Source organism: Micropterus dolomieu, linkage group LG17 (assembly GCF_021292245.1).
Source record: "Micropterus dolomieu isolate WLL.071019.BEF.003 ecotype Adirondacks linkage group LG17, ASM2129224v1, whole genome shotgun sequence".
Taxonomy (NCBI): domain Eukaryota; kingdom Metazoa; phylum Chordata; class Actinopteri; order Centrarchiformes; family Centrarchidae; genus Micropterus; species Micropterus dolomieu.
Genome location: NC_060166.1, coordinates 28228662 through 28255000, shown reverse-complemented (window position 1 = coordinate 28255000; position 26339 = coordinate 28228662). Strand labels below are relative to the sequence as shown.

Sequence of the window (26339 nt, the reverse complement as noted above, 5' to 3'; positions counted from 1 at the left end):
TCTTGTAAGTCTTGTTAAATCCAGCCCTACAAGAATATTTGTGCTATTTCATATCAATATAGTAAATCAACTGAGACTGTTTATGACTAAAATAACCACATAGAAATGTCTGTTTTGGCTAAACCAGCTAATTAAATACCTCACAAATAAAGTTATTTCAGTTGCAACTTTGCTTACACTGTCCAATATAAACAGAGGTATTAAATGGAGAGCCAACAAGGTAAACATATATCTTCTAACAGTATGTACTAACATATCGTCTAGGCATAAGAATCCTAGTTAACCAATTTCTAATGTCCTGTTCCACAACCATTACAAAAACAAAGAAGCCTACTTCATTACAAGCATAACGAGCACAAATTAAGAACTTAGAGGCCAAAACATAAATCCTCACTATCTGTAGTTTTCCCAAATTCATGCCATTCTACTAATAAAAAACTCACTAGATATTATCATGTGTTGGTTTTCACACTGGTTCAGGCACGACTGTGCACACACAAAAGCTGCCACAGTTAACTAGCAAACTGACGTTTTTACAATGCTAACATGGTGTTGTGTTTTGAGGCCCAGTGACTGTGTTCGGTTATCTCCGCTGCCCAGCATCAATCATCATGTGTCTCAACATCGAGTGAACAATGTCAATGAGTGTGCGGACACAAGAAAGATCCGGCCACATCTCTGTGTGCCAGTAATCTCTCTTTGAGGCCCCGGCGGCTCTAATTGCCTGGACACTTGTGTCCGAAGGCTGCTCTCTTTCCTCTGTGAAAAGATGAGACCTCTCGTGGTCCTTACAACAGGCTTAAGCTGATAAACCCTTTCATTCATCATGGCTGTGGGATCGGCGCTACATGCAAACAGATTGGGTAAAAAAAGACTAGTCAAAACAGCGATTAGCCCCCAACACAGAGGCAGAGCTAAGCCACAGTGCAGCCTCAGCAGGGGGTCTCACCCTCTCAACCACTAAAGTGTGATGATTTGTGTGAGCCTTTTCTGACACACATATTCCTTACAGCAACTACATGAGTTGGAATATGTGGAATGCATGCGGTGGGGTTTTTATTGAACAAAGACCTAGCGTAGATGATTCCAAAATGGGATGTGACAGCTGAAGGAATGTACGGACAAGCAAGCCTCATAAAAATGAAAACACTCCAGGCCCTCTGATCCAAGGCTACTTTTTCACTCAGAGGGTGTTCAAAGAGAACCCCTCTAACTCATATCAGCACCTCCCACGACAGTCTTGCTTCCTGTCATGGTTAGTGTTACCCAGAATTCATGACTCTTCCCTCTAATTCTTCCCCCTGTTATAGCCTGCAGCATCGCCAATACCCCCATATGGGCTGCCATCAGTGCATCATCTGGCCTATTTCTCTTGTATATTATAAAGACTCCATGTGTTTCTCAGCGGCACAGTCAAGTTCTGTGCTTGTTTACTTTACTTGCAGCTGAACAAGCTGGACTTCAACATTACATTCTCTAGAAAGGAAGATTTTGTCAGGAGTTTTTTTATCGTTAGTATTTGACACTAATCACTAATCGATATTTCCATACAAACAATGGATCAAACGCCTATATATTATGTGAAAGGTGCCTCTCAAAGTGATGAACCCACACTCGTCACATAAGCTCCCCTCAACTCTACAGAGCTTTATAGCGTCTTTTAGCTCACTGTTTTGGTTTCATGGCCGGCAACTTTACTATTTTGGTTCAATCCCACCGCTGTCATCAGCAGCGTTTACAATCTAAAAACCGACAATACCCGCCCAGCACTAAGTGGCACACAGACAAGGTTAGCAACTAGCTGGTGAACATAGAGCACATGAAGAGCCAGATATTTTCCTCAGGAGTTGATAGGGACCAAAACAGAGCAAAAATTAGAGAGAATATCAGACTCAAATTAATTAGGTGGCCGCATTCATTTATTAATGGTACCACTGTTGTAGACACTGTGTTGAATAGGCTGAAACATGAAGCGCATTTTTTCTACAAAAAGAAAAAACAACTTCAGATTAATTTCAAAGATGCTGTAATCATAAAACATCTAGTATATAATAGTAGCTTTAAAATTACAAGCACTAAAATCACTAGTCATTACATTAAGTAAATTACACAAGCAGGGAAGACATTCTACACCTGTGTAACTCATTAAAACAGTGACCTTACTGTACTCCACCACAGGCTTCAGCCAGTGGCAGTAAATATTTTGCAGCCTTCTGAGAAATAAACCCAGCTTCATATTGTTAAAGCAATGTTACTGATAATACAACAGCATGAATCAATTTATAGGCAACACTGCACCACCATTATTTGTTTTCCAGATTAGCTTGCCCACCAGTGACCTTGAGTAATAGCTCACAAATGTATTCTAAAGAATCATGTGACTTGGGCGTGCACACACACGCTATGACAGAAACCAACTGGTAATATTAACATATCCATTTGTCCAAGTAGATATAATGTGCAATTATGCGGGGAGCATGTTGCTGCAGAGGTGTCAAATAACACAGGCGCAGTAAACTCAGTGAACCTGGCTGCAGACAATTTTGGATATTTAGATTCATAATGAAAATAGAAACACATTAAATGAACCAAATTCAAGAATGCATGTTTGTGTGCAATCTCTTGGAGGAGCAGGAGCGGGGTGCGCCTGGAAATGATTCCATGTGACTCTCTGGTTATTACAAAAATAATGAGCAAACTACAGGCCATGAGATCTGCTTCAGCCAGACTCCCCTCAATTTTTCTCCACTTTTTCTTAACGCAACGTGCCAACTTAGCAAGGACAGGATTTAAATTAGCTACACAATTCTTAAGCCTCGTTGACTTGCTGAGCTCCGACAAAAAGTACATTTGAAGATGCTTACTTATAATTCTTTGTTCTGTCAGCAACTGTTCAAAGTCTTAACTTGCTACCATGCAACTCCATAAAAACTGAAAGAGCTGATTCAATATTATGGAAAATATTCATCTGGGAGGCTGTCTGTGGTGGCATCTGACCCTATTAGACATGATATATCCTCAGCTGGCTCATTATCCTGTAGGAGATTAACAGCTCACTGTAAATGTAGCATCTGCCTAGGAGCAAAGTGAGGATCAACCAACAGCTAGAACCAACTAATCTGAATGATAAGAGGTCAGCAATGTTGAAACTCACATTTATTTTTTAAATGTACATGAAGTCCTTGAAACAGGACGTTTAAAGCATAAAAATACACTTTGTTGCTTTTACACTTCAGTTTTAGTTTGGATTAAACAAACAATATATAACATGCAATTAGTAATCTTTAGAGATGCTAGTAGGCGGATTTTGTTTTTCTTTGGACAGACATGCTATACATTTTCCTCCGATTTTCAGTTTGTGCAAAGATAGGCTAGCCAGCTGCAGGTTGAAGCTTCATATTTGTACACGAGGCAGTGACATCTATCTTCTCATATTATTCTTGGCAAGAAAGCAAATAACTGTTTTTTTCTATAATGTCAAACTATTCCTTAATAGAAGAATAAAAGTCTCCCAGTGAAAGAGGTATTACAACCATATTAGACTGATAGTCACTGCTTATAAAACTCTCTTCATCTGTATCCATTCATCCCATTTACAGTTTTTTTTGTTCACACTCTTGCTTGTTGTAAGGATAGAATAAGATGAAAAATTTAATGTAAACCAAAAGATCTTCATCTTTATACAGCATACACATGCTTAGGTATGGAAAATCACAAAGTTTTCTCTCAATCGATCAACAATATTAAAATCCCACCATGTAACTACAGTGATGGACAATAAATAGGATACAAAGCATTGCCCTTGTGTCTTACATCTAGCTTTTTTATTCCGAGAAGATGTGGGCTGGATGCTGCTCTGTCATGCTGCATTTAGAGGCCCACAAAGCCCATTGGAGTACAGTGGAGTACTTTCTCCATCCATATACAGCAGCCTGTTAGCCTGAGGGAGCGACAACCATTTCTCTTTTTCCTCTTTGTCTTTATAAACACAACTACTGGTCCTACCCTCACATCACAGCAGAGCAGTTAATGCATCCCAGTGCATCCTACAGAAAAGTGTTACAATAAGACATCGTGTACTACAGTAACACTACACACACTTTGCAACAATAAGGTTTTCATACAGCTGAATTGTCATTGTTTAGGTTTGGTCAAGTTTGCATTCTTACTACACTCAGAGTGGCAGAGGCTGGGCGTTTCAACTATTTAAACCATTAATTTATTAACTGCAGAAGTACCCCCTGACTAAGTGGTTGGGAATCACCAATGTGATTAGAATTATGTATTTTAGTGTGATCAAGCACAAAAACAATGTTTAGATCTGTGACAAAACACAATTATCAAGGCAACATTATAGATACAGTCTTGCATTTTGAGAAATCAAACTACCTTTTTCCGCACTTTGTCAGAGTGCATGCTTGTCAGTTGCTAGATAAAAATCCCTACACCGCACGCAGTAGCTAAACTGTAGGCAAGACAGCGGGGCTGGTGCCAGTGTGCCATGCTACACGCTGAGACAGTGGGTCTCTTTGTATGGCGAGCTTCTTTTCAGACAGGAGCAGGAGCTGCAGGAGCACTTACACTTGGATGAAATGGGGGGTATACACAACAGGGCTTCCATCCTGGGTGTGGGGTGGTGGTCACATGGAAGGGACAGGGTTATCGTCCAAGGGGAAACATATAATGAATAAATTTACATCAAATCAACACTGTCATTCACTGATAGAGCAGATATCCTGAAGGAGATGTGGGGTCATCGAGTGGCAGAGACAAAGATGAAAATTTGCAGTGAGTGTCGACTACCCAAAGCATGAATCCATCATTGTATCTTTTTAATTTAGCTTAAGAAATATGATCAGTGGTGATGATGAGGGGGGAAACTGGGCAATCACAAAGAGCTAACATTCAATCTAGGAGAGATAACAAAAGAGACGAAAGACAGCTCTGGATGGCAGGATGCCCCTGGGGCGGCTATGCTGTTATTATGTTGGAAGGGGCTGCAGAGCTGCGGTGTGGGGCAATTAGAGGACAGAGTATTGAATGGGGGAGGGTCCAGGCACAACAACCCTTCCACAAAGTGTTCTCAGCTCAGAGAAAAAGGAGCAACAAACCTCCCAGATATGGTAGCAGTTGCGTTTAAAAAAAAAATATGAACACGTAACAGATGATGGTGGATTTATGAATTGAAATAACAACCATCTGCTTATTTCCATGGAAAGAAGCTTGGTCTAAGCTGCTTTCCTGTCATCAGCAAAATCCAAAATTTATATCAAGCGATCGCATGCTAAACTTTGTGCTGCATTGGTTTGGATGATTTGACTGGTAAGTATGTGACAATCGGGCTGGTTTGGGATAATGTACGCAAGCAAATGAATCATCTGTTGTTCTCATCGAGAGTTACAGCAGACACTGCGGTGAACACATTAGCCATGTCTATTATCTTTAACGTCACTCCACTCTGGAAAGTCCTGACTGAAAACCACAGAGAGACCAGCAGAAGTCCAGCTGGAGAACACAGGGACAAAGAAGAAAAGTCAATCCCAGAGTATCGTTTCAGTGGTTCATGAACCACAGACAGAGGTCACAGCCTTACAGCTATTGTTTGTTGTCTTTTAACGTGTAGATAACGTAAGTGAAAACAGACTGAGTTGCGAGAGGGAATAGGTTTTACGAGACAAACAGCGTGACTGTTCCCTAAACTTTAACTTGGGTAACTTAAGCCACTGAACTTCACCTCTGACGAGATCTCTATTGTCCCCTCTCATAATATTACAGATCTCCAAGTAAAGAGGACACAATGGGCAGTGAAAGGCGACAGTAACACAAGCTTAGTAGTGTGAGATGTAACAGTTGGCATTGCCAAGTATCCCGAGCCCTCACAAACACACACTGCCTTTATGCCCTCTGGCCCTGAACGGCTCCAGTGGAGCAGGTGTCTGCCCACATTCTTTACATAAGCTCTTGTCAAATATGGCGCACAGCAACAAGGCCTCACAGCTGCAAGACAATGGAGTCCCATTAATTACAGTTCTGCAGCCAGGCATGCGCACTTCAAGCCAGAGTCAAGGTAACAGTTTGTACAAGGTCAGCGTTATCAAAGTAAGCGTAACACAAAACCCAATGGTGTGAACTGGAATGTATAAATAGCAGTAATTGCAAAGCCACGGTGCATTTACAGTTGCATCCAAATTATAATACTACATACTTTTATATAACACCTCTCTCCTCTTATTAGTTCTTTAATAGCAACCAAATGATATACGCACACACAATCACACCGGATGCGGCAATAGAAGCATTTTTTATTGAGTTTGTTGAAATTCTCTTCACCTCCAGACGGCAATCAATAAATCAAATGACCTGACACAAATATGGCTGTCGCAGGACTGTAATAAGCATGGCCAATCATTTAATTCGGTCTGACTTACCTGGCTGTCTACCTACCTACCTACCTACGCTTTCCCTAAATCAAAGTCAGTATTTTTGACATGGGCCATTTACTGGTGTCAGGTCCCACCATATACATTTTGCACATTAAGCCAGAAAGCTCATGCATCACAGTTTTGTTTGACAATTAGAAAACTGAAAAGAAAGATATCAATAATATGTTGATGTCATTAAACTGCATAGAAAAAAATTTAATACATAAATGTTTGCATGTAAATACAATAAAGTACTGATAACATGTTTCTGCAGTGGTTAATACTTTTCTCCTCTTGATATTCCTCAAAATTGTAAATTACAGCTCCTCAAGTATTCAAACCACATTGAACTTTAGGTTAATTGTCGTTTTACGTTAATTGTTGTTTTAGGGTTTCACTAGTCATTTAATCTGCCTGGGTCAAATGCCTTGAAGTAAGGATTAGCTTATTTTCCCATTTAGTCCCACACACAACTTCATAATAGGCCATTTACTAAACCCTAAAGCTTTGATCAGAGTAAGGAATCTAACAGAGAGTGCCTCTGTTTCAGGTTCACAGCTTCATTTGATGGAGTAGATCACCATTCTTGCTGACTTTGTTTTTTCATCTACTGTATGTTGGTGTCCAACTGAGAGCTACTGCATTGAGTTATTTAGTTTTCACTCTGCATATACCATCCTTGTGGGGAAGTCACACGTCTTTAAATCTGCTTATTTTTACAACGCTCTATTCATTTTACTTCCAAGTGTCTTTGAATTATAATTAGACTTTCTGTTAAGATACCATACATGTAGTTGGTTCCCATGAGCTGTAGCACAGGAAGACTGAGCAGAAACTGGTCACGAATACATCCTCTCTGAATCCTACAATTAACTCGAAAGCTCTCAATTACAGAGGTGCCACATCACAGACGCCTCAAAAATGTCCTATTCTGTTGACATTATTAGCCCACACTGTGTGAGTGAAAAGAATAAAAGGAGACAACATCTAACGCTACCCAGAAAAAACAAGCGGAACACAAGATTAAGAAGAGAGAATTGCCACCTGCAGATAAAACAGTTAAGGCACTTATCAAGTCATTTCTACTGTCACAGGCCAAGGAGCTATGACGGGCTGGGTGCACAGCAGTCTGTAGCAGATCAGTGACGATTGATGAAAGGCATCCTTAGCCCCTCTCTCTAAAGCCCCTTGCACCCTTAGACCCTGGCTGTGAGCCGATTGAGCGGGCGTCCTTCCTCTGGGGGCCAGCTACAGAGCAGAAACACCGACCAGGAGGACTTGAACAAGAGCCCTTTCTCTCATTGCGATGTCATCCCCCCCACCCCAGACTCCTGCAGGAAAAGCTCTGGCAGCATCTCTGCTTGTTCCCTCCCTTTGGTCAAGTTGGGCTTTCACATTGGCCAAGGCTTTAATTGATTTACATCTCTGCTGCACAAGTCCATGTAAGGCAGTGCCAGCAAGCCAAGACAGCGAGGCAGCTGGCCGTCCCTGAACTACAAGCAGACGTGCTATTCGAGGATCCCCCAAGACAAACACTAGTGGATATCCTCTATGCTGTTCTAAAAACAAATGTGCTGACCTCTTGGTCGGTCTTGCTTTAAGAGTGACCCCACATTAAGAATGGAAAATAAGAAAGACCACAAATAAGAAAGACTACTGACATTCTCCCCTCCATTAAGCAGTCTCTAAGTGGAACCTTTATCAGAACAACACAATGTCAGACAGACATTCACATGACCTGCAAATAACTAAATGAAATCAATTGGCACCAGGATATAAGACTTTTCAGTCTTTTGTGTTGGTTACAAAACCACCACAACTACAGGATCTTTTTTCAAGGACAAATTATATAAAGACTAGCCTCTAGACACTAGAGTTTCCTTTCTCTCTGTATTTAATCAAGAATATTTATTCTTCTTGATTAAATAACAAACATTTCCTGCAAAAGGAAGGCCTGGATAACCCCTGAGTAAAACGAAAAGAGGACAGCCTTCTGTGAGAGATAGCCATGTCAGTACAGGGCAGAGGAGGGGGAGCAAAGGGAACAGGAGGGGGAGGTACAGTTGGAGATTCTTAGGTGGGCGGTGAGGCTCAAAGACATGACTGAAGAGAAACTGCATCCTTCAGGAGGTGAGCTAAGCTTTCAGCCAGGAGTCAAAAAGAGCCTGCGAGGAGAGGTGAGAGGGCCACTTAGTCTCTGCGGACCCACAAGATCAACACGGCCCTCCACTGGGTCAACATCAATTAGGTCTGTCTGTAGTAAACATACAGAAGATCCTCTTCAGTTACTGTAACGCTCAATTTCAGACATGCCAGGACATCTTCAGCAGTCAGTCTTCCTCTGTTACTCAGAACCAAATAAAATACTTTATGTTGTCCATTTCTAGCATCAGCAAACTTCACACTTCCTGATTTGCAAAATATGATTCTTGCGCTTGAATTAGACACATCTAATTAGAACCAAAAAATGAAAATTTCTGCATTTTGGTTGATCGCCTTGTGTTTCACCAATACACATAAATCCCCATATAATAACAACTAATTTGGGCTGCAACTATCATTTTACTTTTAGTCATCAATCTTTTCAATTAGTCAACTAACAGTTTTGTCTAAAAATAAAATGGCAGAAAATAGCAAATAACCATTATAAAGTCCCACAGCCTAATTTGATGTGTTCAAAATGCTTCTTTTACTCCATAAATAGTCGAGTAAATGGCCATACACGAGAAAAGTATCAAATCCTCACATCTGAGAAGCTGGAACAAACAAATACAATTATAATGACATTTTTTCTTGAAAAATTACTGAAATGTATAATTGATTATCAAAACAGCTGCTGATTAATTTTCTGTTGAGCTACGAATCCATGGAACTTCACAACTAAATAAATCAACAATAGAGATAGAGATCAACCACCTGAATTATCTATAAAAGCATTACATCAGGTCAGCCAGAGATTCACACAAACCGTTTGGACAGGAGAAAGGCTGCAGTGTAAATGAATGCACAGATTACGGCATACATAGCCGTTCCCTTAAAAAAAAAAAATTTAAATGCCAACATGCATAAATTATCAATTAACTACTGGATGATGAGGGGTAATGACACGCTCTGCGTGCCTCTAGAGATGTCACATTTATAAAATACTGTTCTTGCACTAAAAGTGCTGACTGAATTTTCACTGCTGTGTTATAATGGTGAGAGGGAATAGGGCAAAGGTTGGATGAAGCCTCAGCTGAACCAAAACAAAAACAGGCCTCAGCAAAACACAAGATACATAACTGTGTTGCTCTATTCTCATAAGGCCCAGACAGCCAATAGACCACCAGCAAGAGCGTGAACAATGGTTATGTTGATGCCACAGACATTTTCCATAAACAGTTAGAACACAATAAAGCTGCACCGTGGCGATGGATGTGCTCCGCCCCAGACAACAAGACAACCCCCATCCCCTGTTATCTCCCAGCCTTATTCATGCCTGGACTTTATTATGAGGTGTAACGGAAATCATCATTGGCAATCTGAAAGAATTTACAAGACAATGATGCAGTCCAAGTCATGCCTCACCTTCACAAAGAACAGTTGGGGGTGAATTTGCTCACCGTGTTAAGACTGAAAAAGATGCATCCTTTTGAGAAAATACAGGCTGAGATAAAGACTGTAGGCTATTAAACATTTTAACCCGTAATGGTTTTATACACATATTATTTAACATAACTACCGTTAAAATCTTTCAATGTTACTTTCTTACAAATATCTCCTTTTAAAAAGTACAAACCAAGCCTTCAAATGCAAGTCAAAATCCTCTTTACCATTATTTGGATGATTTTAAATCCACAGCAACATTTTACTTTGGAAACAAAATCAGCTAATCACAGACATGCAAGCCGTGCAAATATAGCTGGCCACACAGTATGCTTGTTTATGCCTCATCTGCAATTACATTTACATTTAGAAAATGAGACCTGTGCTGCAAACAGGGGGCTGGGATGGCCTACTGACATCCTGCAGTACACACACACACACACACACACACACACACACAGTATACAACATTGTCCTCCTTTCTATCGTTCTTCATGTTTTTGCAACAGCAAATATCACTTACTAACTGGCAGAGGAAACCATACGAGTATTCGTATTTTGCAGAAAGAATAGTAATTTATCCACAAGATGTTTGTAAGTGATTCTGTTTTTGTGGGACAGTTTTGGCTATGAACAATAGAAAATAGTGTGTGTGTAGCACTGTTTGTCTTAAATATTAAAACGTCTTCAAAAACTAATTTCAAAATATTAGATTAATGAGATAATTTGTGCAATTTAATAATATAGTAACTTGCTAAAATAAAACTATATTTTCTGTCTATTTCAACTGAAAAGCAAATATTTACACTGAATGTTCAAAATATATCACAGCAGAAAACTAAATCCAAGCTGCCTCATGAGTTACAAAAATTAGACAAAAATAAACATACTTACAAACATACATTAAGTGAAATCAAAGTGGTGAATTAGAAATCCACCAAGCATTGCACTGTTGACCATCAGGAAACCACAGAAAGCTATAGATGATGGTAAAATAAAGGGCCTTCACTGAGCAGACTACACAGGCAGCATTGTGGATAATATTATAGATGCAACAGTAAAAGTGCTTTAGCTAAAACATTATGTGCCAATAACAATTCCTTGAACAGAAACGTTAGTCAGTAAAAGACAAATAGAAATGAAGTTACTTTCTGTTTCCTTTCATGTTAATAAGTTGGGAATGTCTGGCATGCCACGTTTAGATGCTGACAAAATTAAGTCAAAGGCTAAAAAGGATCCTTCTCTGGCTGTTGTGAAAAATGGAGAAACATGATTAAAAAATTAATCTCTCTTGACATTTCTATTTTTTCCCCCCTGTGCAAACACTAATGACATTTATCATTTTCATTTTCTTTTGGTTAAATGTGGAATCAAGTGGCTGCTTTTTGTAACCACAGGCTTTATTAAAATTTGTATTTGTGTAGAAAATCATATAGATGTGTATGTTTTAGCAATAATTTGGTTAACTTGGCTTAAAAGACAAACCATTTTAAGATGACAGAAGTCCAATTGAGTAAAGTCAGATTTAAGGGAATCTGCTATAGAGAGGTTAATGATGTAAGGAAATTAAAGCAAATCCACCTGTGCACTGTAAGAAGAAGCAGACATGGCCTACAGGGACTTTTCCGGTGGTTTCCAGCTAAACCTCCTTCAGAGAATAAGCATTGGTTTGTCAGTGTTCCTCTTCATCACCACAGCCCATCTTACCTTTTTGTGCCTGTCTTTGAAAGGTAACGCAGGCCATGGCATCTCCTGCAAAAAGTCTTGCCAGTGTTTCTGGTCCTGATCAGACGAGATGAAGACGATTTCCAATTTGTCCTTATGTTCCGACGCCTTTTTGAACCTGCTGTAAAACTCGCATAGGCTTCCGTTGAACTGCTTGCACGGGGCGTTAAGGCTGCATCCGAAGAAGAGCCCGACCAGGGATAGCTTGGCGCCCAGCGACTGCACGTCCACCTCGGCTTTCTCGCTGTTGACGAGCCGCTCCCCGATCAGACTCACCAGGAACTCCGACATCGCAGCGTACAGTCCTCGAACACACAACGTTACCCTCAGCCGAGGTTGCTGTACATGTAACCGCTATGTTCAGGCGACACCCGGCACTTCCTCCACCTCTACTTTGAGGTTTTAGGTGAGCTCCCAGCCCCTGTGAGGCGTTGCGGTCTGTGTTGCACCGCGGCTCGTCCTCTGGTGTGTGAGCGCTGTGCAGGAATGCACTCCGCTTAAATCACACTGACTGCAACAACGGTTGCGCTCTTTCCCTCCTCAAAGTATACACTTTCACCATGATATCTGGTTATATCTAGTCAAAAAGATGACACTTAATAACTATATTCTGTGGATTTTTGATGTGTTAAGGATAGCAAATGCAGCTCAATTCATTTTAATGTCTGAGTTTATATGTTTTATATCGTCAGACTTAAAGCAGCGGGATTCCAGGTTCGACCTTAAAAAAACATAATAAATTAAATGTTTGAGATGAGTTAATTTAGTAATCTTCATTAGACAACTGTGATTTAAATTCTGAAAATTAAAAAAAAATATTTGCCTGGTGTCACAATCACACTCTATTTCTATGGATGTGCTGCCACCTAGTTTTCACAAGAGGAAACTACCCGGGCTGTGACAAATGAGAAGGGGTTTCTGGCATCACTTGAAGAATGAAAATAGTCTTACATGGTGAAAACACTGTTTAAATGTTCCAACACAAATTATTCAACAAAAACTTGGTCACCAAAAACATTGCTGTGAGTGTATTACATTTTAGCTTGTGGCACTCATTGGGGGTCATCATACATTACAACAAATGTTTTCTCCCACCACAAATGTTCAGTGTCAAGTGTCATTTTATTTGAGTCGTACTGCAAGGCAACAAAAGTCACATTAAAATGGTCACAATAAAAAAAAAAATCCCAAGGCATTTTTTTTATAATCAACTAGTGTGTTAGAACATCATTAAATTTGAAGAAATGTATCAAATAAGTGATTGCACATAAAGCGGAACAATAGAAATTAGCATGATTAGTACCAATTCTAAAAGTTTGTTTTTGCCAATTTTCCAGTTTAGAATTAATTGAATAGCTGTGTATGACAAAGGATTCCCATTATTTTTGTTGCAAACTTATATTGCTGCTGATTTGCATCAAATTACAGTTGGAAATGTACAGTAAAACCGAATGGCGATGAAATTCACAGTTTAACAGTGAAGAAATCTTGAATGACTCAAATCTTGAATTATGAGTAATGTGAACTGTGCGGGAGCCCTCAGTCCTCAGTGAACATCATCCTCACCAGCTCTGCTTTGAAGCATTCGTCCTCCACCAACTTCTGAGGCTGAAACAGGATTACAGGGGGGTGTATTACAGGTACATTTACTCCCTAGACCACTCTAACTACAGTAATATTAAAAATATTGTGCTTTTTCATATTCAACATTTTATAAGACACTGAAATTTGGTCTCCTATCTCTTTCTGTGGATTTTCCTGTAAAACATTTATAGTACGTCTCATCTTAGGCTAATCCATGTCAATAAAACAGTCAAGCCAATAGAAGTTATTCTTACTGTGCCATATCGCAGCAGAGTGGGAACTCCACTCAACTTCAGTGTCTTCTTGAAGGCATTACTTTGATCCTTCCAACTGAAGCATGAAAAAGACATTATTATTAAACGGCTCATATCATTTACAGATATCATATTTGAAAGAGCAGACTTGAAAGTATTTTTAAGCTTTCCAACATGTAAATGTCACTATACAAAAATCTTTGAAAAAAATACTTCTGTCTTGACAATTAAAAGCTCAAAATGTTCTCTTGGCTACCATTCCTCTGGGTTGTATACATGTGATGTTATATTGCTCACTGTACCTGGCTCTATACTTTGTCAGTTCCCTAAAACATAAATGTAAAATCAGATTCATCCAATGTTTAAATTTTAGTAAGCACATAATATGTTTTGTGATTTAGCAAGAATTTATACTGGTTAGTGACTTGTTTTTCCATTTTATATGGTTTCAAAATCAAGTTAGATTAAATTGGAGGGAGTTCTGGGTTGTCTGTCAAACTGTAAATTAACTATTTTTAAGGCTATTTCATTGTTCTCTCATTGCCATTATCATATTTTATAGAGCAGATGAAAATACTCAATTGTTAAATCTATCATTTAAGTGTCAGTTGCAGCTCAAACATGGTGTGCTCTCCTGTTTTGTGACAGTATTTCATCTGAATGACTCGAGCATTTGATATGCCTTAACATTTGCCATAAAATATTTAAATAAAGCAGAGTAAAATACTGACTAGGCCCGTTCTCCAACTTGACAGTAGATGAAGACAGAACCCTCAGGAAGATGAGCCATCTCTCCTCTAACAACTGGCTCAGCTAAAAGGGAAATAAAACCTATTAAAGTGAAATCAAGATCCTTAAAAGTAAAACGGCATACTCCTCTCACTACCAGAACAACGAAATGTTTGCTGCATGAGGTTACATGACCAAATATTTCAATCAAGTCTACTCAAAATGAAACCACAAACATCTATTGACTATATTTATATGTGGCAATTCCAAGTATGAAGTTATTACCTTTCACACAGTCTGGACACCAGCTCTTTCCTTGGGCGTCTTTATCGCCAGAGAAATAAGCATAAATATCTTTTCCTTTTCTTTCAGACACAGCCTGACAGAATTCATCATACCCGCGGACATTTACTTCTTCGTAATGGGTCATCGTTTAGACTAAATTAATGTGAAAATGCACTAATATGAACTACGATGCACTAACAAGTGTTATCAGAAATACTGCTCCCCTGAACGCTGGACCTGGTAGAAATACTCCAAACTTGACAGTACCACTTCCGGTGTGTGCAAAGGTTCTTAAAGGGACCTTGTACCTGAAAACATTTATCACGTTTTTTAAATTATATTTTGTGATGACCAAGTTTTATAATTCAGATTACGATCATTACATATTATCTCAAACATATAGAACATTTTACAAAAGGGGTATATTTTAAACTTAATAACTGGTCATTAAAAATGCGGTTGCGCTGATGATTGACTTATTTGCCGATCCGTACTTGGTAAAAAAAAACCAACCCACTACTTCCGTCTTGCGGCTTCTGTTGTTGTCATGGCGGTGTTTCAAACGGTTGATAATCTATTAGACTGAAATTAAACAAGTTAACCATGTGCTATATTTTACTTTACTGTCAGTTAGACACGCTATGTGCAAAGATAATGTATAATTCCTATATAAACTGAAGAAAAGTCGTTATAGTAAGTGAAGTTGGGATTAACCGTTAATGTTACCGTACTTCAAGTCAAAAGCGTTCATAGCGTGCTAATGCTAACTGTCACTGGCATTAGTTATATATCACGAATTGTTTGCTAGGTTGAAAGAAGTATGTGGTTGTTTTCGCTGTAATGACTGCACAGTTGTTGCAGAATGGTTCCGCGATTTCTGTAGGACAGCAAAGTCAAAGGAGAGACTGGGTTGTTTTAGAGTCAACACGAAACGGTCACAACCGCTGCGATTTAACAACTGGGATGTCACAAATCAAGGTAACAAACAGTGGAAGACGTAACCCTGTCAATATTAACAGTGTCTTTATTCCAGATGACTAATGCTACCTGGACACGCATGTGCACTCAGTTGTCAGCATATTTGGAACAACTAACTTAACGTTAGCTAAACCCGACTCAGTCTGATATGTCACCCTTCATTTTTTTCCTGCTGTTTTAGAGTGTTGATTTACCTAACGTTACTGTTATATGGTCACTTAGGGAAGCATGGTGTGCGGTGCTGTTGAATCGTAAAGTTATTGCTTTATTTCCAGTATTTTGTCCACCTTTATCAGTGAGGATAGACTAGATATTTGACAAACCTCTCAGCATAGCACAATTCAGCTCAACGGAACCAAACAGTAACGTCACAGCCCACAAAAAAAGAGTTGAATTCATCTCTCTTTAAAATATTTCACACACAAAACGCAATGAAGATTGGTTTTACTGCAGGTTTGTTCCTGTAGATTGGATTGGGTCTAGCTAATTGTACCAAACAAATGCTGGCAACTGAGTTAATATGAAGTGAATGCCAGCAATAACGCTACCTGAAAAGCATGTATGAGTGTGAAAAGCTTTAATTTAGAATCACAATTGCTGTTTATGTCTCACAATGCAAGACTGGTTAAGACTGCTTGCTATCTTGCGCACCGCAGCTATTGTTCAATGAAGCCATCCCTGCAAGTGCCAGCAACCGTGCCACCCATGTACGCCTGCCTGCCCCCATTGTGATAGAGAGGCTGCTGCCGCGGTCAGAGGAGCGTGAGAATGTGGACAGCCCCAGGAGCTCCATCAGCTTCACAACTCTCTCCGAGGAGAGACTGCGGGCTGCGGTTGAGCTGGCCAAGCGAGATCTGAGACGAAGGCGCCTTGAGTCAGTGGCAAAATCCCCTGCCAAACCCTCTCAGGAGGCCTCCCTCTTTGAGACAAGTGATGTAGAGCTGCTTCAGGTAATAATAGTACAAAGTATATAACTACTGGTTTACTGGTATATGTCCTACTTAGTTAGTCATTATCTCTCTTTATAGGAGCTTGCAGCCACCCCAAATAAGACAAAGTTAAAGGCCTCCAGTCCAAAAGAGAAAGTGGCCCAACCTGGAGCCAAACTGTTGGTGCACACATCCCAGAGATGTCCCATCTCTCCCATGCCTCGGACTGGCCAGTCGCCCCCAACCAGAGACCCTGGCCCAAAGCCTTTAGAACGAGGCAAACCAACTCCTTTAAGCCAGGAAATCTGCAAGCTGCAAGATGAGCTGGAAGTGTATATTCAGAAAGTGGAAGAGCTAGCCAATAGAGGTGACCCACAAAAACAGCTTGTAATACTAGGCCAGTGTCTTACAGTTGATTACATGTTTAAATCTACAGCTTAGCTTGAAAAAGTTTTCACAGTTTTGGCACCTACCACAATCAGCACACTTTTTGTTTGGTTTTACAATGGACACAAAATGCTTAAAAATAATTAATAATGGGATTTTAAACAACAGGAGAGAAGATAGAGGAGCCACTGGAGCCTGAAGAGCAAAACAAGTTGGAGATACGAAGACAGAAGCAGTCAGCCCGCTCAGCACGTATGATCTATGTTCTCCAACAACAGGTATTTAAATCTTTACCACATGTAATCGAAAATAAACCTTCACTGACTTTTTGATTTCCACTGTATCTTTAAACATTATTCTACTAAATTGTTATTTAATAGGTAAAAGAGATACAAGATGATATACAGAAACTACGAAGCCAGAAAATGTGGGACACCAAAAAGGTATGTCTTTAGTAGTAAAATTTGTTTTTTGGGCCTCCTATCCCTCAAAAAATAAGTGTTCTACATCCCAAACACACAAATGAGTGGTCTGAAACTACACCTGTATTAGTTTTGTTTTTATCACTGGAAACTAAATAAGACAAAGCAGTTTTTTATAACTACAATGTTCAAATAACATGGCAGTATTTTTACCACATTAAAAAAATATTTAAATTAATATTACTAAATGTAGATTTTGTGAAGTTCTGCCAGCTCTACTGCTCAGCAAACCCATTGTTTTTCTCAATAGTAAACTGATTTACTATCTGATCTTTCTTTCAGTCCATGGCTATAAACAGGCTTGCAGCTGCCCACCGTGGGGCACTCAGGGCCTTACAGGTTGTTATCCACCAGCTTTCAGATCTATCTCATGGCAAGGTACCCCCTCACTACAAAGAGCTGGGCCAGCTGATTCGCCAGATCTCTTTGTGCTCAGCTAAAGTCGAAGTAGAACAGGGTTCATCTGTGCCTGAGACGGCCCTCGACATTCTGCAGAAACTAGAGGTAAGGAGCAGTACAAGTACAATCACAAAGTATTTGGACAATAATATGTTTTTTGTTTGCTTGTTTTTTAAATTGCTTTGGCTCTATTCCAGCACAGTAGGTTTGAAACAGACAACCAAAATAGTTTTTTTGTGGCCATATAGTCACCTGATCGCAATGCAACTGATCATGTCTTTTACTTACTGAAGATTAAAAATTCTATAATTCCACAAAACATGCATCGAGTGCGGATAACTGCAGCAGGGGTCTGGCAGAGCATCACAAGCGAAGATAATAAAAGTGTGCCTGTGTTGTTTGTGGGTCATAGACTATAGGCTGTACCAACTTTTAAAGATAGAATTACTTTTTGAAAGGACTATTTAAGTCTGAGTTAACTTTTCCACTTACTTTCTGTCCACCAAAATTATGAGATTAGGTATAGAAAAGTCTTCATTTGCTTACAGCATCTAATGTTGATATAAAAATTAAAGCTGAGAGCCAGCACTTTACTTGTAGTCTTTTGTTTAATATCATCTTTATACTTTACAACTGCACTGCGCTGTTATGAATGATTGTCTTTGTTATGTTGTTTATTTTTTGACTTATAGTTAACTGAAAAAATATAGTTTTATTTGATTAATTTATATTTTCTGTTATTTGTCTACAAGTGCAGCTTATTTTATAGGGAGTTAGTTTAGTTTTCTTTTAAAGTGGACATCAAATTTTTATGTCTATTATGTCTATTCCTCTTAGACTTTGGATTCTGCCCTCCGTAAACAAGAGACGCTTGAAAAGATGCGGGCCCAAGCATGTCCTCCACACAGGAAGTCTCCTCATCGCAGCGTGTCACCCACTAGTGCACCCAAGGGTCCCAGCACCTCAACTGCTCGAGGTCCTCGCAGACCCGCAAATCCCAAAAGAGTTGTCCGTGGTGAGTGTGATTAGTTAGCATGCTTAACAGCCTTTGCTTTTCTTTAGTAAGACATTTGTGTACCTGTTTTTATAAATACATTTCTACCAACAGTATATATTAATACATATTACAATTAATACAAAAGTATCATGAATCTAGGTGCTTGAATTGTAAGAGGTAAATCAATTACTAGAATACCTTGAAAATAGCCCCTTTTTTTAGCAAAGTGCTGAAAAAGTCATTGAAATTCAGCCACCGAAATTTCATTATATTTAAATTGATAGCAACTGCTAGGCAAAAAAAAAAGCTTGTAGGCCACATATCAGCCTTTGTCGTGACTCAAAAACTGACATCCATAGAAATGTTTGGTTTCATCTTGAACCGGAGCATCCACAGATTCATTTCATACCACATCTCTTATGATCCACTAAAGTTAGACACGATAGACGAAGATGAATAAATCCCTGTTTTTGTTATCTTCGACGCCATCACCACTGTGCTAAACCTGGGCCCTATTTGTGTTGAAATGACTAGTAGGTTCAAAAGTAAGTTTTTGATCTGTGCAGTGGCTGCAACGTATTTCTTTGGGGCAATTGCTCCCATCAAAATTACGTCCACTTTTGTTGACTGTGTTTTTAACAGGAAAGTCTCGCTCAAGGGCAATTGTCGTTCTGAAAACATGACTCCTCTAGAGAGAAGAGTATATTGTGTTGAGGTACGCTAGGAAATAAAGTATTGCTAGCAGTTCCTCTATGCACACATCAAACTCCTCTCCCTCATGTCCACTGGCCCAGGTTTACTTTCTGCCAGTGCATCTGAAAAATGCAGAGAGTACATTTTATGTAAGCATTTTGATGAAGGACAACCCTTTTAGTCTCCTTTGTATCTGAAAAGGGCTTTTATATGGTTGTGTTTGGGGCTCCCACTGTGCTTAAATGGTTGCACCAGGCTGAAAATGAATAAGTAACCATGAAGAAGTCACAGAAAAAAACAGGAACTGATGTGCAGAACTCTGTCCCCTCAGTCCCCCGCCGCTTAAAGCATTTAATACCTGCTGGCTCCTATTGGGCTGAGAGTCATCCTGTGGAAGACACAAACACCTTCAATGAGCTGTAGCTGCATCTAGATCTCTCCCTGGAAACAAACATCTTTGTTGTGTTTCCCTGTACCATTTATTTATCAGTCAGTAGGGATCCAGCTGGTTGTCAAGAGAGCTAGCTAACTGTCTAATTGGCCTTGTCGTGTGCGTGTAATGCCTTAGACCCCAAGATTCCAAACTGATTTACTTGAGTTTAATAGTGATAATGAAGAGTATAGTTTGTTGTTAGCATAGCTATTCCTTATTTTCTGTTTAAATAAGATTCAGTAAGTTAAGATAAAACAAATGATGCGGTTCATTTTTCATTTGTGTCAGGAGGTATGAGAATGGCTTCACATAAGCCTAAAACTACTTCTCGCCAGCCCATGAACAGAAGAGAGGTGCTCCGGGCTGGCCTGGAGACACTTGCCCAGCAGAGGGAGCTGAGAGAGCTGCACGGACGATCTCAGACAAGCACCACCTGCAGAAAAGGAGGGGCTCTACCCTCTGAGAGAAGCAAGGCTGACGTTATAATGAAGGTGTTTGCTTCACTTCTACAAAGTACTGAACTGAAAATATCATAACACACAAGTGTTTCATGTTATATTAGAAGCAGTGTGATTTGGCCTTTATTTAAATGCAATGTGAAAAGGTACATAAAGGTGGATCCCAGAGGTCGCTTCAGAGATTTTTGATGTCAATGTGAGGATCATGTAAACAGTCTAAACATATATATGATAATTTTTGTGATAGCATAATCAGATACAAGATGCGGGTTTCCAGCAGCCTACAGTCTCCTCTCAGCTCAGAGTGAACCAGCTCCCTCAAAAAGAGCGCTCTGTGCCCTGGATACCTACATCCCCTCATTCTCCTCCTCCACAGCGGTGAGCCTTTTATCTCTCTGTACTGCTGCAGATGACACATTAATTTTTTTTTCAAATCACAACCTATTATTGTTCACCAATGTTTTCGATCTCAGCACACAATGGATGATTAACATCGTTACATAACTAAGGTTATACTATTGTAATGTCTGAAACGCTAAACTCAAGGTGACCGTTTGCATCCAGTATCAATCTGTTCATTAATGTATTATGCATTAAAGTGCTCTTGACACAATAAAGCTTAAAAGTAGAAGAGCAGTGCCAGCCTACGTAAGCAATATTGTGAATGTCAAAATGCGCTGTTGAAAGTTCCTTGTGTAAAAAATGTCCATGTTTTTCTCCATATACCTCCTGCTCAGTCCCCGCCACCATCATGTCGATGTAGAGTATATTTGTCTTCAATCTGTTTTTATTATTCTTTCATCCCTCTGCTATTATTTCAACAGATCCCCTCAAAGGAAAAGACCAGAGCCTCGGTGTCTCTTCTCTCCTGTGAAGCCCTCACCCAGCCCTACAAAGCAGAAAGAGGCTGGTGGATTGGGAGCAGAGTCGACCCTGAGCTCAGAAAAGAAGAAACAAGCTCAGAACGAAGCATTAAGGTGAAGCCAGTCTCCTAAAACTAGATTTGAACCTCTTCCATCTATATTTCATAATGGAATATGATAGTTCTTCAGATTAGTCAGTGGTAGGTTTTTGTTATTTGTACTTCAGATCAGATCAGATTGTCTGTCCTAGCAAGCAAAAAAAGCTTAAATGGATGGCTTCTAGGGAAAGGAATGTTAATGAGTCCTCCTTCTGTATTCACTGAGTTATTTCTAACCTCTGTGTCAGACCCCACTTGCTAGGAGCCACAGGCAATGCATGGATTCTAATTCAAAGTTAATTCTTTCCAATAAATGAATCTAGGTGCCTGCTAGATTGAGGCCATTTCTCTTTATGAGTGATTAATAGCTGGCCTGTTTTCAGTGCTTATAAGCACCTCATTGATTGAGTGCTCCACATATGTCTGCGTTTAATCAAATCTTAATTACTACAATTGTGCTTTGCAATTAATCAGGGTAAGCAGCCTGATTTTAGAGATGAGGATTATACGTTCTTTTCGGTGAAATGTTTAATTCAGCTTGCATTTTGTTTCATTTGGTGATTACTGGTACAGAAAAGCCTGGCTGGATAAGATGACGATGCAGAGACTAAAAGAGCTCAACCAGCTGAGTAAAGAAGAGGCTGAACGCATTCAGACATTAAGGTACAGTTGAAGTATACTACAGTTTTAGCAGACATCTTGTTGTTGGATATTGATCCAGCCAAAAACCTGATCTGTTAATAATCCCGTACAAAACTGCACAGAAAAACATGCTGGGTCATGGTAATATTGGCTCTCTTTAGGGGCTCTTTTTAATCAGTCACTGTACAATATACATAACCTACTGTAGTATTATTATTATTATTATTATTATTATTATTATTATTATTATTATAATAAATGCTTAGGTGTGTCCTATGTCCTAAATAAAATTTGCCGTTTACGTTATTTGAGAAAAAGAGCTTTCCACCAGTAATGCCACAGCCCAAGGCAGTAATCCACACAGTAATCTGCCATACAGCTCAGTACTCCAGGCCTCACAATTAAAGAACAGTTACATTGGGAATTACACCATGGACATGATTACCTACAAACATAAGAACAGAAAATAATGTATGTTGCGAGTGCAGCAACATCACCTCAGCACCTGAGAGAGTATATGTTCCTATAGATCACCTCACATTTCCTAATTACACAGCGCAAGGCCAGCAACAAAACACCGTGCGAGTTGTGCATAGGCTGTAGGCAAGATTTGGTCCATTAATCTCAAATTAAATTACAGCGAATGTGCAGGTTTGTCCTTCATGCTTCTATTTTCTCACCCACAAAGACAAAAACCAATAGGCCTGATAATTTTTTTTACTTTTTCCCCGATGGAAGTTTGACATGTCACAGCAGGAAAAACACAGGTGGAATTAGACACATTAGTTAACAATTGCCTCACGCCATTTTGTTTTGCTCCAGGGCTCTAAATTTTTTCTGCATAGTAACTTATTCAAACACTTCAATGGAAATGCACGATTGTTATTATTATTATTAGTCCCACTATTACTATTTCACAAACTACAACAAACTGTTCGTTAAATACAGTATGTAGGGCAAGAAAAAGCTGTATGCTAATGGTCTAATGCCTGTTTTTTGTAAAAAAAAAAAAAAAAAAAAAAGTATTTCTGTATTCCATGTCAAAAGCTGAAATCAGTGAGTCATTGTAACCTTATTGTGTTTTGAGCCAGGCGTCAGTTGGTCCCCCTGCTCCCCTCGTTAACAAGTGACAGATATTGCACAAAACCTGTCACTTATTAACAGGTGATTGCACAATAGACCCCTTCTAAATGACTGTATTATTTCTTGTATGTAATGCTTGTGTCACATTCATCTAATTAATCTCGTTTGAGTTATTATTTCCTGAACTGATCTTAGCTGGAGTCATTGTGAGTAGCGTGTCAGGCTTAGTGGTGGTAGTTTGACAGTTCTGACCTTGTTCTGACTTGTCCTTGTTCAAGGCAGAAAATGTGAACATGTAGGTAAACACAGAGTCTGACATATACTGCTATTTTGTGTAGAATCCCATCAGATTGAAAACCAATTTAAATGTGTTTAGAGTCATTATTATTCATGGTATATTATTTGAAAAACTGATTTAAACGAGGCATTTTTTCTCATTCATCAGAATTTGACTATTCCATCACTCACAGAACTTCTTCTGTGACAGCTTGCAGTGTGGGTGTGTTTTGGTTTACAGGTCACAAGGTGTCTCGCCAACTCGGTGGGCTGAGCAAGCCGAGCAGAAGGCCAGAGAGAGAATCCAGCCCCTTCTGGATGAAGCACAGGTAGGAAGACGTATCTGTTGTCTGGATAGTGCTAGATTTTACTTCTCTTTCCTTCCTTTTATACATCTCATGTAGAATCAATACATCGCATTTGTTAAAGTAAAACATAAAGCCATATTTACCTCCTGATTTAACACAGTAAAATAAATTGTGACTGTTGAGTAATAGTCTTGTTGTTTCGGACTAAGAGAGAGTACTTTGGATTGGTGAGACTGAGTTTGTTTTTGTCTGTTTACCTCAGGAGATTGGTGAGACCAGGAACAGGATCAGCTCCTCACTGAGGAATCGGCTGTCTGAGCACGCTGCAGAGAGGGTGAGCTGCGCTGCTGTTGCCAATAATTCACAGGAGAGAGGAGAGTTGGCCTTGCTATTGATGGAATTGGAATTTGGTGTCATGGCAATGGTTAAACAGCGAAAACTGAACAATTAAGCCTAATATTCTGCGTATGTTTTCTGTTGTTTTCTTTTGTGCATGTTGTCCTCCACAGGCAGCAGAGAGTGCTGAGCAGCTGAGTGAGGCCTTGCTGGAAGATCTGTTGGAGGACTGCGCACGGGTGGCGTGGGCGGCTGAGACAAACAGACAGTTGGAGGGCATGGCTGAATGTAGGCTGCAGGCCCCCACCCTGGAGAGTATGCTGCTTCGTATGGAGGAGATACAGGTGAGTGCTGCCCTATAGAAAGGCTCACCAACAGAAGCCCAGTGTGGAAATCGAAAGGTCACCGATTCCCGGGTTGCTATTTATAGTGAGCTGTTGTGACAGCTTTGGTCTGGTGTTGTTTACTGATGCGGTGTCTAGTCTCGATGACAGTGTTCAGTCTGTTTGACATGGTTCACTTTTGGCAGGTGGGCAGTATGTTTAGAAAATGTGTTTCTCTGTGTGTGTCTGAGCAGAGAGATCAGGAGGAAGTGAGGAGACGGTTTGCTTCTATCACATATTCAGACCCTCTTGACTGGGACCAACCAGGAGCAGCAGGTAAAAAACCCAAATGCTGTTAACACAAACACACTCCTGTTTATCCCTTCACCCTTTTAGAGAAATCATTTCCCTGATTCTCCTGTAGGTGGAGACAGTGCTAGAGTGGGAAAATACTTGTCATTCTGACTCTATGCGCTTCTGGTGTTTCTGTCTGTCCCCTGCTCCACCCCATCCCTCTCAACACACACTACCACAACTCCTTCCTCTCTGTTCTTCCCAGGACCCCAGTGCCATGCCTCTGGCTCCAGGCCAGCCTCTCCTCAGCCAATTAGGCTCACAAGGCCAGTGCTAAGGCAGAGCTGTGTAGCTGATATTGTCCTAGAGAAACCTGTGGAGACGGGGTAAGTTACTCTGTCCTTTTTCCCTTTTTAAAAAAATACTCAGTTCTACTTCTCATGTTTTGCTGATGGCTCCTTGCTGTTTTATTCATCTTAAAGAAGCTGTAGGGAAATTTGTAGGGAGTGTTCCCAGAATATTAACTGGAGTGCAGTATCTGGGTTTGACCTATTTAACTTCCTTCAATCGTTTGATATGAAATTATAGGTCTGAGCCCTCGTTATCAGTTGTAATAGTAATGAATGTATCACATTGTGAATTAACCCTCTGTTTAAAAAAATATACATAACAAAAGTTGGATTTCTATTTCTAGGGCACTTTTTTATGAGGAAAAATAAATGGATTGACTTCCTGTGGTTGTATTACGAAAGCGGCATTGTCCACAGGAAGTCATTCACTATTGTTTGAATCAGACCTCTAGACGATGAAAAGTAATGTGGTTAATGTTTTTGTAGCAGTGGACAGTTAGTGTTTTTTTCCACATGATGTGTCGTTGCCCCATAATCACTCTCCCATCGGGAGGCCTTACTCATCCAATAAAACTCTCTTGGTGGCTGCCATACCCAGAGCAGTCTATTCCTGACTCTGGCAGCAGACTCCACAGAGACCCTCCGCTGCCCAGGGCTTTGGCTACAGCTGTTGTACTGCTTAAATTAATGAGGAACTTGGAAGGAAGAGACAAGAGAGTGGAAGGACTAGAAGTTGTTGACACAGACAAGCCAGCAGGATGTTGCATCTAACAAATTCAAGCAGCACCATTAGCAAATTAAAACCAGTCAGACCCGGTGCCTCAGGTTCAATTCCCTCATATCCCTGATATCCACTGTGGTTAATCTTACACTATTTTTTTATTGCATCCATCATGCTTAGTGTCTAGTCTTTTAGGAGAGGTGTTGTGTTTTTTTCTCATGAGTTGCTCTTGCTTCAGAGGTATCTAGCCTCGCAGCTTCTTATTAGGGAACAAAGTCATTTTGAGAACTGGCAGCTCATTTGTTGTGAATCTCCCTGAATCCCTGTGGCATAAAACAGAAACAGATCTGCCTGCATTGCTTTTGTCCTCCGTCTTAATTAACAATGCCTTTAACATGCACTTGCACCCCGCTGGACCTTTTCATGCTTTCTTTTTTAAGACATTAAATCACACTAAATGTAATTAGGATTTTTGACACCGATCAATAGGAAAAAAAAAGAATCTCTGTAAACTGACTTAAAGTAACTACAAATTTAAAACGCACCGCAACAATGTATGAAAAATTGTAAGTGTAACAAACCCAAAACAAGTCTCAAGTATTCATCAAAGGATAAATAATAATCCAGTTACATACAGTTTAATGTACGTGTCAAAGAAGGTAGAATAACATGTAAATGTGAATATATAATGTTATGTGTATGTGG

The 26339-nt window shown here is 39.8% G+C and overlaps 3 protein-coding genes across 3 annotated transcripts in view; 1 reads left to right on the top strand and 2 right to left on the bottom strand.

The window, feature by feature from the left end:
• Nucleotides 1-12204, bottom strand: part of nxn (nucleoredoxin) — a 56851-nt gene extending 44647 nt beyond the window's left edge. Inside the window, exon 1 of the mRNA XM_046074048.1 lies at nucleotides 11715-12204. Coding sequence (XP_045930004.1) covers nucleotides 11715-12023 — 309 coding nt within the window. The 5' untranslated portion in view covers nucleotides 12024-12204. The remainder of the gene's footprint in view (nucleotides 1-11714) is intronic.
• Nucleotides 12205-12684: 480 nt separating this feature from the next.
• On the bottom strand, nucleotides 12685-14828 carry txndc17 (thioredoxin domain containing 17). The gene is made up of 4 exons (XM_046073937.1): nucleotides 14585-14828; nucleotides 14302-14383; nucleotides 13571-13646; nucleotides 12685-13340 (listed from the first exon to the last, which is right to left on the bottom strand). Exons 1-4 carry the CDS (start codon nucleotides 14727-14729, stop codon nucleotides 13272-13274), a joined length of 372 nt encoding a protein of 123 aa, XP_045929893.1. The 5' UTR covers nucleotides 14730-14828; the 3' UTR covers nucleotides 12685-13271.
• Nucleotides 14829-15114: 286 nt separating this feature from the next.
• kiaa0753 (KIAA0753 ortholog) lies at nucleotides 15115-24953 on the top strand. Its single transcript, XM_046072823.1, has 17 exons — nucleotides 15115-15277; nucleotides 15446-15562; nucleotides 16219-16512; nucleotides 16591-16858; nucleotides 17047-17156; nucleotides 17259-17321; nucleotides 17643-17864; nucleotides 18597-18774; nucleotides 20171-20373; nucleotides 20588-20718; nucleotides 21165-21317; nucleotides 21875-21964; nucleotides 23544-23631; nucleotides 23873-23944; nucleotides 24120-24290; nucleotides 24524-24605; nucleotides 24829-24953. Exons 2-17 carry the CDS (start codon nucleotides 15548-15550, stop codon nucleotides 24951-24953), a joined length of 2265 nt encoding a protein of 754 aa, XP_045928779.1. The 5' UTR covers nucleotides 15115-15277; nucleotides 15446-15547.
• The last annotated feature ends 1386 nt before the right edge of the window (nucleotides 24954-26339 follow it).

Coding starts and splice junctions, on each gene's coding strand:
- txndc17 (XM_046073937.1), bottom strand. CDS start 14,729: ATGACCCATTACGAAGAAGTAAATGTCCGCGGGTATGATGAATTCTGT. Junction 14,384..14,584: donor GTGTCCAGACTGTGTGAAAG/GTAATAACTTCA, acceptor TTTCCCTTTTAG/CTGAGCCAGTTGTTAGAGGA. Junction 13,647..14,301: donor CAAGTTGGAGAACGGGCCTA/GTCAGTATTTTA, acceptor TTCATGCTTCAG/TTGGAAGGATCAAAGTAATG.
- kiaa0753 (XM_046072823.1), top strand. Junction 20,719..21,164: donor CATTCTCCTCCTCCACAGCG/GTGAGCCTTTTA, acceptor TTATTTCAACAG/ATCCCCTCAAAGGAAAAGAC. Junction 24,606..24,828: donor GGACCAACCAGGAGCAGCAG/GTAAAAAACCCA, acceptor TGTTCTTCCCAG/GACCCCAGTGCCATGCCTCT.